Here is a 14,909-nt window from a genome sequence, read left to right as displayed (position 1 = left end):
GCACTTATATACATATACAATAAATATAAAATATTATATAATTCAGTTTATTTATTGTTTTTTTCCCCTGTATATATATACAGAGAAAGTATCCAATACAGGGTCTGGCATATAGCAAACACTAAAAACATTTGTTATTATTGATTAAAAAAATTTTTTTGTCGTTGTTATTAATACAGGAAGTAGATCTTCTAGGAAATTAATTAAACAGAAATGTTATCTTTATATCAGGCTTAAGTGAAGAATTTATATGCTTATTTCCCAGCTGAACTACTGTGCTTCATAGTCATCAAAAAAGGAAAAAGGTTTGTTTGGGGAGTAATTTTGGCATTACTAAATGCTGGAGAGATGTTTATGAATCATAAATATAATACTTTGCTTTGGCTTAATCATCTTACTTCTAAGAAATTTTCCTAAGAAAATAATCAAAGATGTGGGTAAAGATTTGTGTGGAGTACTGTGTGATTCATTACAGCATCATTTATATTAGGGAAAAATCTACATATTCAGCAATATGGGAACATTAAATTATAGTGAATTTATAGTTTAAAACTTAAAATATGCATGTCAAACAATTGGAAGGAAATATACCAAAACATTCAGCTGGGATTATCTCTGGACTGTGACATTATAGGTGATTCTTATTATTTATACTCTTCTATATTTTCCATGTTTTTCATAATGAATATGTTACTTTCACAGTCAAAAGAGGTTCTTTTCAATAGCCTCATAGACAAATTTGCTCCACTTCCCATCCAGTTAGGAGGAAACGCTGGGAAGGTCCAGCCAGCCTTTGCTGTCCCTGCTCAATTTTCTGGTCTTGGAGACCTAGGGAAGAGGCGTGGAGTGGAGATGGGAGGCTGAGGTTGTGGTCATTGCATCAGCTTGTCCTGTTGGACTGTGAGTGCCACAAGGACAGGAAAGGTCTGTTTGTTCATATCTGTGACACAGATCTAGCCTGGCCCATCGTAAATGGTTAATAAATACCAGATTCATGAATTAATGACTGTGTCTCAGCAAAGTAACTAGACACAGAGTTCAGTGAAAGGAGTTCATCTGTTTGGGAAGATGCAGTCTTTGAGAGGAGGAGATTGGAGGGTCTGCTCTGGACAGTTAGCCTAAGGGAGCCGAGGCTGTGGACAGAACTACTCATTCAGTGTCCTGAGGCTTGATGAGTGGGATCTTTTAGGTTTTTGTTTGTTTCAAAACCATCCTCCTGCTTAACCCCCAGCCACTTCACTTTTCTTGCTTCTACTTCCTCATACTAACTTACTTTTTAATAGCGGAAGGAGCCACCCAAATGCGCAAGCCAGAAAGCTTAGGGTCTGGATGGAGGGAGCATGTTGGGTGGTGGGGGGAGGGACTGAGGCTGTCGGTGAGACAGCTGAACTTGGAAGGCCTCAACACAAGGAGTGACTGAAACACTTGGACTCTACAGAGTTTGGGATGCTAGACTCTCGGGTATTGGTGGTCCTCTCATCCCACATATCTCTCCAAAGTTAGGTATCCCTCCTAGGCATCCCTGCATTGAACCCCATCAGGAGAGCCTTGATTTGGTAGTTTCACTGTTAGAGAAATCCACTTATGTCTAAGGTCAGTGATGTCCCTGTCAATAGACAAAGGAAAGGAAAGAAGGATAAGAACCCAGATGTGTCTGGCCTCAAGCCCAGAAGGCAAACAAAGAGCCCAGAATGTCCTTAGGGATACCGACCCACAAGTTATCTCAAGACAGCATTAAAATTTAGTCCTAATGGAGGGTCTGGAAAGGTAAGTTTTGCTAAAAATCTTTGTCCTTTTCCTAGAGGCTCCAGGAGCAGACCATGAATCATGGACTATATCAGCTACCCCAGGGCTCACGGTTCAGGTGGAGTCAAGCAGGAGAGAGGCATTCTGGAACCAGTGTCTTCAGAGGATGGGTTACAGTGGGATTTGGTCCACCTAGGTTGACTCCTGTAAGCAGACAAGGCAGGAGAGACCTTCAGGAATGCCCTGGGCTGGAGTTGAGAGAGTGGAACACGCAGTGAGGAATGAAGATGTGTCATTGTCTTCTGTCTTCAAAGTTTCTGAACTACTCCAATAAGGAAGCAGAACCACCATCTGTCACCTGTTCTGGAAGGAGGGAGCCAAACCACAAATACCATAGATCATCTATGAGAACATACGCTTCTCTGGGTGTGTCTGTCTCTTCCCCTATGAGTATATTGGAGGTGTCAGAAACATCTTTGACATGACTGTTGACCTGTGTGTTTTTCTCCTTCCCAGTTCTCCTCTTTTTTTTCTTTATCCTGAAATATGACCTTCAGGGCTTGGTCTAGTCCCCCTTCTCTCCTTCCTCAAGATCTCCCTGGCTAATTGCTTCCATATAGTCTTCAGAATGGCTTTGGCTTCCAAGTCTCTATCTGTCTTTTCACCTTGTGTTCTGAGCTCCAGATTTGTAACCGAGTCCTCCCAAATGCCTCCACTTGGCAAACACATTCAGCTCACTTTTGACAGTGCGCCAAGACACTCCCCCTGCATTGCTATAGGAACATCTAAACTTATCACACCCTCCTTAATATTTATTCATCATTGTCTGATTTTCCTCCCCAGATGTCCAAGTGGGGCAGGGATTGGATGGGGCTGGGTGGCTTTGAGAGTTGGTTAGAAGTGTTCTGGGGATCTGAAACAGTCATGGAGAAATTAGCTGAGATCCAGCAGTAGGTGAGGAATCAGGTAAACAGGCAGAAGGTGACTGCAGCCATGAAATTAAAAGACCCTTACTCCTTGGGAGGAAAGTTAGGACCAACCTAGATAGCATATTAAAAAGCAGAGACATTACTTTGCCAACAAAGATCCGTCTAGTTAATGCTATGGTTTTTCCAGTGGTCATGTATGGATGTGAGAGTTGGACTATAAAGAAAGCTAAGCACCGAAGAATTGATGCTTTGAACTGTGGTGTTGGAGAAGACTCTTGAGAGTCCCTTGGACTGCAAGGAAATCCAACCAGTCCATCCTAAAGGAGATCAGTCCTGGGTGTTCATTGGAAGGACTGATGTTGAAGCTGAAACTCCAATACTTTGGCCACCTGATGCGAAGAGCTGACTCATTTGAAAAGACCCTGATGCTGGGAAAGATTGAGGGCAGGAGGAGAAGGGGACGACAGAGGATAAAACGGTTGGATGGCATCACTGACTCAATGGACATGGGTTTGGATGGACTCTGGGAGTTGATGATGGACAGGGAGGCCTGGCGTGCTGCAGTTCATGGGGTCACAAAGAGTCGGACATGACTGAGTGACTGATCTGAACTGAACTGAAACAGTTTAGAGCTGCATTACAATGCCAAGTGGGGCAAACCAAGTGAGTAGAAAATATCCCAGGACAAAACTATGATGATCAGAGATGGAGAAGGCTACTGGTGAAAGAGGTAAAAGCCCCAAAAGAGGAAGAAAGGCAAGCCCAGACTAATGATCAGTCACCATTTCTGTGTATCCTCCATGTATCTGGTGTGTGAGAACAGAAAACAATCATAGAAATAGAAGACATAGGAATAGAAGACAACTGGCTTCTTGTCAAGGTCAAGACTTGTTAGGTCAAGTCCAAACTGGCTGGCAGAACATTCAGATCCTTTCTGACCTGGCTCCTTCTTACTTCTCCAGGTTCACCTTTTCTACTCCCCAGCCCTCCCCAAGATGATAGGTATTTCCCTGAATTCAGTGTGTCTCTTGTGCTTCTACGTACACATGCAATTCCCTCTGTCCTATGTTGACCAAAAAAAAAAAAAGCACAATATGAGAGTTGTGAGTTAAGTTTTATTTGGGGAAAATGAAGACTATAGCCTGGGAGACAGTGTTAGAGACAGATCTGAAGAACTGCTTCAAAGATGTGTGGCAGGGGACAGTATTATATATGATTTTAGTGAAGGGGGATACGTGCATATATTGGGCAGAGGGTTGCTGCTAGTCATGAGAAATTTACTGCTAGTTATGAGGAGCAGATACCTCTGTTAATGAGTTTAATGCTTTTCTAGATATGAGAAGATGCAGGAAATTAGGGTCATAAAATCTCCTGAAAATATCTAACTATCTGAAGGCCTGTTCTGCCAGTTTTTTCCAGAGCACAGAGGGCCTCATTCCTGGTTTCCTCCCTGATCTCCTTTCACAGTGTGTTAAAGGTCAGAGACTGCAGTGGCTAGTGGCCTTGTAGAGGTAGAAAGCAAGTGATAATTTTTAGTTGGCACCTAGAACATCGGTGTCTAATCAGTGAAGACCAGCTCATCTCTATAGATTTAGCGTCAGCTTTCTTAACTCCTCAAGGCATGCTAAAAGATTATTTTAGATGTCTTTTTGATGTCAGGACTTCCCTGGTGGCTCAGACAGTAAAGCGTCTGTCTACAATGCAGGAGACCCAGGTTCGATCCCTGGGTCGGGAAGATCCCCTGGAGACGGAAATGGCAATCCACTCCAGTACTATTGCCTGGAAAATCGCATGGACAGAGGAGCCTGGTAGGGTAGAGTCCATGGTGTCACAAAGAGGCGGACACAACCTTCATACCTCAATTATTTAAATTGCCACACCCCTTTAATTATTGTTTACTTGCCTGCCTGAACTGAACTCCATGACAGAACCTATATTTATTTTTCTTTTGGTTGCACTGCCCGGCATGTGAGATCTTATTTCCTGGAACAGGGATTGAACCTGGGCCCTCAGCAGTGACAGTGCAGAGTCCTAACCATTGGACCACCAGGGAGTTCCTAGAACCTATATCTTACAGAAGGTTTTAAAACCCAGCATCTAACATAGTGGCTAGGACATACTTGGTGCACAACAAACATTTGTTGAATGAATGGATGAACATGCTCAAACTTTGATAGGGGAGACAAGCAAACAAAAAGAAAATTACCAAGTTGTGTGAAATAGGTAGTTTTGGGTACAGAGAGGAAGGGATGTCTAATTTCAGGCAGCCCTATCCCATTTTCTGCCACTTATACTATGTAATCAACATAAAAACACTACACAGTACATACAATTGCATTTTTGAAACACGTGAGAAATCTTATTCATAGGAATGAAATTTAGTGCAGATGGTGACTGCAGCCATGAAATTAAAAGACGCTTACTCCTTGGAAGGAAAGTTATGACCAACCTAGATAGCACAGTCAAAAGCAGAGACATTACTTTGTCAACAAAGGTCCGTCTAGTCAAGGCTATGGTTTTCCAGTGGTCATGTATGGATGTGAGAGTTGGACTGTGAAGAAGGCTGAGTGCCAAAGAATTGATGCTTTTGAACTGTGGTGTTGGAGAAGACTCTTGAGAGTCCCTTGGCCTGCAAGGAGATCCAACCAGTCCATTCTGAAGGAGATCAGCCCTGGGATTTCTTTGGAAGGAACGATGCTAAAGCTGAAACTCCAGTACTTTGTCCACCTCATGCAAAGAGCTGACTCATTGGAAAAGACCCTGATGCTGGGAGGGATTGGGGGCAGGAGGAGAAGGGGACGACAGAGGATGAGATGGCTGGATGGCATCACTGACTCGATGGACGTGAGTCTGGGTGAACTCTGGGAGTTGGTGATGGACAGGGAGGCCTGGCGTGCTGCGATTCATGGGGTCGCAAAGAGTCGGACAGAACTGAGCGACTGAACTAACTTCCTTAGGGGAAGGGGGCAGTGCCTCTGCTTCATTGATGACTGTTATCAATCAGGTTGCTGATTCAAGAATATAACTTATGAGATGGCAGAGATGTAGGCAGGGTTAAGGAAACTAGTCAGAGACAACAACTAGCCACAAATCAGTCAGGGTTGAAGACTAGCAATAGCAGCAAGCTGTTGCCAACCCTAGGGGTCCAGGGTGGAAGCCTGGAGTTGTAGCCATGGAAGAGCACAGTCACTATTGGAAATTCAGTCTCACTCAGCAGACTAGTGGTGGGTGGAGGGGGACCTCAACCACGTTCTCTTCCAACCACAGATCTGCCTCTGCCTCTTATTAGCTGAGCACAGAAGCCAGAACACAAGTGAACCCTAGTGATACAGTTCATAGAGGTCAACCTCCAGGGGCAAGGTGTAGAAGGACCAAGAAAGGATCTGGGTGGTAGAAGGGCAAACAAAATAAACACAGAGGGGAGATGCCCCTGCTTTGTGGACGACCTATATAATTGATGACTCCCCTGGTGGCTCAAACAGTAAGGCATCTGTCTATAATGCGGGAGACCCGGGTTCAAGCCCTGGGTTGGGAAGATCCCCTGGTGAAGGAAATGGCAATCCACTCCAGTACTATTGCCTGGAAAATCCCATGGACAGAGGAGTCTGCTGGGCTACAGTCAATGGGGTTGCAAAGAGTTGGACACGACTGAGCGACTTCACTTTCACTTTCACTTTCACTTTATATAATTGATTCTTGCCTATTCAGTAATCAGACATTGATACAGCCCTGTGGATTGCAATTCTAGGCCTCATGTTTTATCTATTTGCTGTGCTTAGTTGCTTAGTCATGTCTGACTTTTTGCGACCCCATGGACTGTAGCCTGCCAGGCTCCCCTGTCCATGGGGATTCTCCAAGCAAGAATACTGGAGTGGGTTGCCATGCCCTCCTCCAGGGGATCTTCCCAACCCAGGGATCAAACCCAGGTCTTGCACATTGCAGGTGGATTCTTTGCCATCTGAGCCACCAAGGGAAGTCAAAGGTGTTGATATATTCAAGTTTATTACAATCTGTGCCACCTAATTAGTAGGTCTGGGGTGGGACAAGGGTATCTATGTTTTTAAAAAGCTTCCCAAGTAATTTTGATAGTTGTTGAGAACCACTGTGATAGTCCTTTCATTTTTATGGATAGGAAACTAACATCCACAGAAATGAAAAATACCCTAACTTGGCCACTCTCTGAGAATTATCCCTTAGGTGACATTAAAGGGTTTAGGTCAAAAGCTGACACATTTGCACATATCTTCTGGCCCAATTTTACCAATAAGAAAACAAAAGTGGAGTGATGTGCCCGTTTATATGACTAGTAAGTCACAGAGGAGGAAGGGCTAGTACTGTGTTTGTAATTTTTAATCCAGTGTTCATTCCAGGCAGCACACTTGGTAGGAGTGTGTGTGTGTGTGTGTGTGTGTGTGTGTGTGAGAGAGAGAGAGAGAGAGAGAGAGAGAAAGAAAGCAGCTGGCGGCAGCAATTCTAGTCTCCTATTCTGGTTAGGTGAGTTTCCCCACAGCTCCTGACTAGAAAGAAAGTAAAACAAGAGGAGTTCATACCACTGGGACTGTGTAGGAAGAGCCTGGAGGGGATAGGGGAAGAGTGTGAGTGAGCCTCAGCCCCAGCCCTTGCCTCTCACCTTTATTTCCCTGGCTCTGAATCTCTGTCAATTCTTTCACTAGAAGAGGGCTGCTCCTGGCTTTGAGAGAGTGTCATGTGGACCACACTGGCTTTAGGGAAAGTAGGCAGGGTCCAAAAAAAATAAAAGAGGCCTATTGCGGGAGGGGCTTACAGGAGATCTCAGTCTGTGGGCTTCTCCCCAGCCAGCACAAGGAAGAATAGTACTATGGTGTCACTATTCCATGATGCTGAAAATTCCTTTATGGCTGCTAATTAGAGATAAGCAGGGCTGGTTACTCCACCCCAATTCCCAAAGGCTGACACACAGCTACTTCCCTCTTTGTTGTTGTAGTTCAGTCACTAAGTCGTGTCTGACTCTTTGCCACCCCTTGGACTGCAGCACACCAGGCTTCCCTGTCCTTCACTATCTCCTGGAGTTTGCAGCTGATCAAAGACCACTGGGTCATCCTTTAAGATGTTTCTGAAATCTGCAATTAATGCTGATATTACACAGACTAAAGGTACATGGACACATTTGAAACCAAGCATGTTCAGAATCATGGGAATTACATGAGAGAAGTGGGAGGCAGTCAAATGGACTGGGACCTAGTCCCAGTTTTACCACTCCAGGAAGAGCTCTAGATTTAAATTTCCTGACACCAGCAGCCCCTGCCCTTCTCTATCCTACACATGTTGGGCTTGGGAGGAACATTGGAGATCATCCACTCATATATGAAGAAATCAAGATCAGATGGGGGATATGATTCACCCAACCACACAGCATGGAAGTGGGAAGACTGGGACCATTTGATTGCCTCCCACTTCTCTCATCTAATTCCCATGATTCTGCAGGTGCTTGGCTCCAATGTGCTTGTGTACCTTTAGTTTGTGTTCTATCAGCATTAATCTGCTTAAGTTGCATTTTTGACAGAGTTCGTTCATACTCCTTTGGGTCCTTAAGTATGCTCAGGTCTGCCTGTCTGCCTGCCTGCCACATCATTACTGGTGTGTTCTTGTGGGTGTTAAGGTGTCTGTGAGTTGTAGAGATGTGTGTCTAAGGGTGATTGAGTAACTGTGGTGGTTGTGGGTCTATAGGCTGCTGCATGCCTATATATGTGTCTCTCTTTTCACCTTGAAGGATATATGTGCATCTGGGCCTGTCGGTTTTGTGTCTATGTATTTGTTTGGTGCTTAAGGGTAATTGTGATCCTGTATGTGTTTGTGCATATGTATGGGTCTCTGCGGGGGCTTCCCCAATGGCTCAGTGGATAAAGCATATGCCTGCAATGCAGGCGACACAGGAGACGCTGGTTCCTTTCCTGGGTTCGGAAGATGCCCTGGAGAAGGGCACGACAACCCACTCCAGTATTCTTGCCTGGAGAATCCCATGGATAAAGGAGCCTGGCGGGCTACAGTCCAAAGGGTCACAGAGAGCCGGACACGACTGTGAGACACACACACACACACACACACACACACACACACGGGTCTATGGATTGCTATATGTCTCTTTTTATGTTAAAAAGTTGTATGTCTACGGACCATCGTGTGTCCATTTCGATGTGTATTTGTGTACAGTGAAGGTTGTGGGTCTAACCAAATGTGTCCATGTGGACTGCATGTTTAAAGGCTGAAGGGAATCTGTCTTTGCATTTTACCTCGGTTTATGAGAAAAATGTGTGTAGCCCTGTGTCCGGGACAGAAAAGTGTCTCTTAGCCAACCTCTGTCGTCCCTCAAAGCCTGGGGTCACAGTTAGGTTCCAGGAGGCTTTGGCACGGACTCCTAGAGGGGCGCGGCCTGAAGAGCCTCTCTCTCTGGGGCAGTAAAGATGGGGTATAGGAGGTTGGGGGTGGGGGGGGGGGATGGGGGTGGAGTGGAGGGGTGGGGGTGGGGGTGGGGGTGGGGGAGGGGAGGGGCGGGGCCTCTCCCGACTCGCCCGCCGCCCTTCTGCTCTGCGCCCCCGCCCCGGCCGACTCAAGCCCTCTCATTGGCTGTGTCTGCCGTGACGTCGCGGGGATTGCAGACAGAAGCTCCGGCGCCCGGCGCGCGGGAGGTATCGTCGGTCACCCGGGCTTCGTTACTTCGTCGCCTCCTCACCTGCGGCGCGTCCCGGGCCGCTGCCTCCCGGAGCCGGGTGCCAGCCGCCGCCGCCGCCATGGTGTCCCCGGTCACTGTGGTGAGTGTGTGAGCGAGCGAGCCAGTGTCCGGCGCGGCCGGAGCCCACCGGCCTGGGGACTGAGCTTCCGCAGGCCAAGCCGCGGGCGGGGGGGCGGGGTGGGGACGAGGAAAGGCAGGGATCCTGCGGCCGCCCGCCGCCCCCCGGCGGGAGGCGGCGCGGTCACGGCCCTCCGCATCCCAGACTCCGGCGCCCCTCCTCCGCGCGCCCCCCGCCGGTCCGCGGGAGGGAGGAAAACAGCGGGCACGTGACTCGGAAGCGTGACTTTGTTGATCTCCGTGTGTCTGGCGCGGGTCGGCAGGGTGGCCCGCCTGGGAGAGGAAGGGGACGGCAGCGGGCCGCCGGCTCTGCATGGGCAGACCGCAGAGAAGAGGGGGAGAGCGGGAGCGGGGCTGGGACCTCCTGGGAGTCTTTTTCCCATTTCGTTCCCTCCCTTTTCTCATCTTTACAACAAGTCTCGGGCAGTGTAGGTGACGCCTCTGAGTCTAGGCAGCCTGGATCACGCGCAGAAGGGAAAAGGGGTCGTTCTCTATTGACACCCCTTGTTCAGACTTTCTCACCTGAACTCTTGTCTCTTCTCCGCCCCTCCCCTACTCCTAGCGCTGGGTTCTCCAAGACTGTCAAAGCCTCCCCAGCTACTACTGTTGTTTCTTCTTCTAGGGAATAGGGGGCCTGGGGGAGTGCTGTGGAATAGATGCTTCCAAGGGCTGGCATGTGAGGCTAGGGAGATCTGGGGACTGTGAGGATAAGCTATCTCCTCCTCTGCCTGTGTCCCTGCCCTGACCAGCCTGCAATAGGGAAATCTCCGCAGGAAGGAACTCTGTCATCTCTTCTCACTGCTCTCACCCCTGGCAGAGCAAGGGCAGGCTTAGCCCCTGGATCCACATCTGCCTCTTCCCAGCCTCCTTCATCACAGTCTGTTTAGTGCCAGGTAACCACGGCCTGGAGGTCTGAGAGTCTGAGTGTGTACTCGTAGCCCTGTGCTGGGCAGCTCACTGGGCCAGAGACCTGTCTTTTGGGCAGAGCATGAGTATACCGGGAACGTCAGCTCCTTGCATCGCTCTCTGAGCCCCAGTACCAAATGTCCAAGAAAAACAGCTTGAGGGCATCCGAGATTCAGAATATTCGCAGCAGCTCCCTCCCCGAGCTTGTAGAGTGCCTGCATGGCCTGGGAAACAACCCTTCTTTAGCTGCCCTCCCCCCTAATCCAGCTGAGACCCAGTCAGCTGCTCTAACTTCCCCCTCTCAGTTCCTCATCTCCTCCAAGCCTGACTGCTGGCTTCAGATCAAAAGCTGGTGAGAGAACCCTGCCTCCTCTTCCTGCCTCTCTTTCTGATGTGCCTGAAGTTGCTCTTGTTTTCTGGGAAATGGGATTGACTGACACCTTCTTCAACCCCCCAACCCCCGAGATTGCTGGTATTTCAGGGACAGTTTTCTTGCTCCCCATTCATGGGTGCATTTCTCTAGGCAGCATCCCTGTCTTCTCTCCTTGTCCTTGATGGTACCTTTAGGCTAGGGCAGCTAGAGTGGAGGCTGAATTGTAGACTGGCTGAGAAGAGAGCCAGTGGGAGCTGAGATGATTGACAGTGCTCATTCTCACGCATTCCTGGCACTCACCTGGTGTTGCCGGGCCCGTGTCCTGGCCCCACTGCTGAGGATCACAAGTTGGCCAGCTGTGGCATCTCTGTGGTTTGCTGCTGACTCCACTCTATTCCAGACAGCTGGAGATTGATGCTGCCAGAGAGAGGCTGAGGGGGCTTTGTAGGGGGAGAAGGAGGGGGCGGAAAGGGTGAAGCCTTGGGCTGCAGGATGGGACACTATCCCAAAGTCTGCTTTCTGCCCAGTGACTATTTTGGTCCTGCCCCAGGGCCAAGAATGGGAAGTGAGTAGCAGGCTCAATGGAGCCCTTTGTCTTCCTAATCATTTAAGCCTCAAGTTAAAGACGGGCTCTTTCACACTGGCTGCTTGGGGCAGGTCACTCTGGGTTTGTGTCAGTCCTCCCTGCTTTGGAGGTGGGCCTGTCTTTGGGGTGAATGCCTGGGCTGAGGGTCCTGCTCTGAGCCCCGCTCTGGGCTCCCATGCTCTGAATGCTGCCTTTGTCCCATGTCTTCCAGGTGAAGAGTGAGGGACCCAAGCTGGTGCCCTTCTTCAAGGCTACCTGTGTGTATTTCGTGCTCTGGCTGCCCTCGTCCAGCCCATCATGGGTCAGCGCCCTCATCAAGTGCCTGCCAATCTTCTGCCTCTGGCTCTTCCTCCTGGCCCATGGCCTGGGATTCCTGCTGACCCACCCCAGTGCCACCCGCATCTTCGTGGGGCTCGTCTTCTCCGCCATAGGCGACGCCTTCCTCATCTGGCAGGACCAGGGTTACTTTGTCCACGGTCAGTCATCACAGTCGCCACCTGGGAGGAATCTTGGGCTAGAGGACCCTGGGGAGGGGCCAAGGATTTAGGAAAGATAATTTTTTTTAAAACAAGAACATAGGGAATTAAAGGGGTTCTGAGGCCAAAGACTGTTGGGGCCCCTGTTGGCAAACTACCTTGCCAGTGATACGGTGATCTGTTCTGGAGTACCACAGGAGAGTTTGGAGGTATCTTTACCTTCGTGGATTTCTTCCCACCCCTGTTACTCCCCCGAGAGAGCTCCTGGGTTATCCCAAGCACTCCACTCCTACCCCCATCTCCTGTTACTCGTTTCTCACCTGAGCTTGCCTTCAACATCCCATCATCGCCTCTCACTCCCAGGTATGCTGATGTTTGCCGTGACCCACATGCTCTACGCCTCGGCCTTTGGCATGCGGCCACTGGGTCTTCGGACAGGTCTGCTGATGGTAATATTGTCAGGCCTGTGCTATGCCTTCCTCTACCCAAACCTCACGGGTGCCTTCACCTACATAGTGGGGGTCTATGTGGCCATTATCGGCTTCATGGGCTGGCGAGCAATGGCAGGGCTACAGCTGGTCGGGGCAGCCTGGCGCTGGACTGAGCTAGCGGCGGGCACTGGCGCACTGCTGTTTATTGTCTCAGACCTGACCATCGCCCTCGACAAGTTCTGCTTCCCTGTGCCCTACTCGCGGGCACTCATCATGTCCACCTACTACGCCGCCCAGATGTTCATCGCCCTGTCAGCTGTTGAGAGCCGGGAGCCAGTGGAGGACTACAGACTGAGCAAGGCCAAATGAGGGTCAGGTTCTGGTCACCTCTCTCTTCTCCTGGGACTGGAGTCCAGAACCTGGGAGTCTGCCAGAGCTGGCTTGAGATGACCACAGTACCAACCTGGGGCAGCAGGTACCACCTGTGAAATGTGCAAGTTTGAGGGATAAGCAGAAAAAAGATTCTTCTAGCAAAGCTAGTGGTCCAGGACCATGCTGAGAACTAAAAGAAGCCAGCCTAATGCTCCTTGCCGGAGCCAGGATCTTCCCACCTCTACCCCATCTGGACTGTCAGAGCCCCTCTGGAGGGCTGTGGTGCTCAGCCTCTTGACCTCCCCCACTTCTACTAGATAAAAGAGTCTGACTCACCCACTTCCACTCTTTCTGATTTACGCAGAGTTGAGTGAGGAGGGGAAGAGTCTGTGCTGAGATGTCCAGGGCTTGAAGCACCTTTCACAGGCCTCTAGGTGGAAGGACTGGATGAGGGTGGAGTCTCCCTTTCCTGCATCTATCCTTGTTACTTGAACAATCTTAATGTCTAAGTGTTGGGTGGGAAGGTGGAGGGGTGTCTGTCCAGGTAGGCAAGACTGGGGACTACTTTGGCCTCGGGAGTTCTGCATACCAAGGATTCAAGTTGGTCCCATCTCTCAAAGGGCATCCGGAGCTCAAGCCCCACACCACTACCCTCAGATCCTATCCCCAGGGCTAGGGGGAACCATGCCAAAGGAAGGGGCCAGCCTGTGTGTGTGTGTGTGAGTCTTGTTTGTATGGTCTGTCTCCCAGCCTACCTATGTCTTACTTTGCCAGCTGTCTCTGACCTGCTGTGTGTCAAAGTCTTACAGGGAGAGGGCCTCAGGGAGCTGCTGAGGGGTTGCTGAACCTGGCTCAGAGAGCTGGGCCACCCCCCACATACACACCCACCCTCAGTTCCTTCCTCCTTGCCCCTGCTGCACTGGGAGCAAGAGGAAGGGGCTCCAATGACACTCTAGGGTCATAAGACCCAAGGCACATTCAATGCAAGGGGAACAAGGATGGGACTACTCCGTCCTGTTGCTCACGTGAAAAAAAAATAAAAAAAATAAAACAAGAGTCACTGGCTGCCCTGCTTGTCTGCCTGCGTGGCACGTGCCTGTCCTGGAGAGGTGGGGGTGGGGGCATGGCACCAGGGGCCCTGGGTGTCCTCGCAGCACGGGTCACAGTCCTGTCCAGTGCATGTTGGCGTCAGGCTGGCTCCCTGGCTCTGGTGACACTGTGCTGGTTGGAGTAGGTCTCACTTTCTGGTCACGTGTGTGGGTGAGGATGTAGTTCAGGAGGATGGGGGATGGGTAGTAGTTGCCACCGTCCAAACTTGTCCTTAATGCCCTCCCCTATGCACAGGTGCCCCGTATCTCATTACTTGGTGTCCTCTACTGCTACCCACCTCCTCCCCTCCCCAGCCCAGACTTGCTACCTGCTCCAGAATAATCTAGATTCCCTTCATGCTTCTCCTCCTCCCTGGAGTCTGGGCTCAGCTGAACAGCTGGGAGGAATGAGATTAGATTGTATGATTCATGCTTTAGATGTGAAGCTCTGGCAGAATAATGTGTCACCTGACTCCAGAGGCATTTTCATCTTAATGGGCAGCTCCCTGACCCAGAGTAAAAAGGGAAGTCATGGATGGTAATGAGTACTCCATCAGTAGAGGGGTTGTACAATTGTGGGGATGTGGTAGACTCAAGCCCCGTATGGGTGTTGAATGAATCAGTAATTTTCAAACTAGCATCTGTACAGAGATTAGTGTTGGGAGCTGAAAGTGAAAGTCACTCAGTCGTATCTGACTCTTTACGACCCCTTGGACTATACAATCCATGGAATTCTCCAGGCCAGAATGCTGGAGTGGGTAGCCTTTCTCTTCTCCAGGGGATCTTCCCAACGCAGGGATTGAACTCAGGTTCTCCCACATTGCAGGCCAATTCTTTACCAGCTGAACCACCAGGGAAGCCCTGCTGGTGGGAACTAGCAAAAGAATAAAGTAGAGGAGGGAGGTTCAAAGACCCCCATCCTTGTTTCAAGTCCAGTAGCTTAAAAAATTTTTAAGCAAGAGTTTGCTGCTGTCAAACATAGTGAGGTGGATGACCAATCCCTTCTAGCTTTCAGATTCTCTAATTCTCAAAGAGTAGGAATATGCATGAGTGTGTGCTCAGTCGCTGAGTTGTGTCCGACTTTGCAACCCCCGGGCTGTAACACACAATGCTCCACTGTCCATGGGATTTTCCAGGCAAGAATACTGGAGTGGGTTGCCATTTCCTTCTCCAGAG

The 14,909-nt window shown here is 49.4% G+C and overlaps 1 protein-coding gene and 1 non-coding gene across 2 annotated transcripts; one reads left to right on the top strand and one right to left on the bottom strand.

Moving 5' to 3' along the window:
* Window positions 1-4,654: 4,654 nt before the first annotated feature.
* Window positions 4,655-4,728, bottom strand: TRNAD-GUC (transfer RNA aspartic acid (anticodon GUC)). The gene has a single exon. It is a non-coding gene; the product is annotated as a tRNA-Asp (tRNA).
* Window positions 4,729-9,275: 4,547 nt separating this feature from the next.
* Window positions 9,276-13,701, top strand: TMEM86A (transmembrane protein 86A). Its single transcript, XM_019955238.2, has 3 exons — window positions 9,276-9,463; window positions 11,578-11,842; window positions 12,206-13,701. The coding sequence occupies exons 1-3, from the start codon at window positions 9,443-9,445 to the stop codon at window positions 12,640-12,642; spliced, it is 723 nt and encodes a 240-aa protein (XP_019810797.2). The 5' UTR covers window positions 9,276-9,442; the 3' UTR covers window positions 12,643-13,701.
* Window positions 13,702-14,909: the final 1,208 nt, after the last annotated feature.

This window comes from Bos indicus, chromosome 29 (genome assembly GCF_029378745.1).
Source record: "Bos indicus isolate NIAB-ARS_2022 breed Sahiwal x Tharparkar chromosome 29, NIAB-ARS_B.indTharparkar_mat_pri_1.0, whole genome shotgun sequence".
NCBI lineage: Eukaryota > Metazoa > Chordata > Mammalia > Artiodactyla > Bovidae > Bos > Bos indicus.
The sequence above is the reverse complement of the archived record's forward strand: the minus strand, read 5'-3'. Positions and strand labels throughout refer to the sequence as shown.

Bases quoted from the DNA above. Each gene is read 5' to 3' on its own strand.
- TMEM86A (XM_019955238.2), top strand. From the start codon at position 9,443: ATGGTGTCCCCGGTCACTGTG. The intron at 9,464-11,577 runs GTGAGTGTGTGA...CATGTCTTCCAG, and splicing joins TGGTGTCCCCGGTCACTGTG to GTGAAGAGTGAGGGACCCAA. The intron at 11,843-12,205 runs GTCAGTCATCAC...TCTCACTCCCAG, and splicing joins CCAGGGTTACTTTGTCCACG to GTATGCTGATGTTTGCCGTG.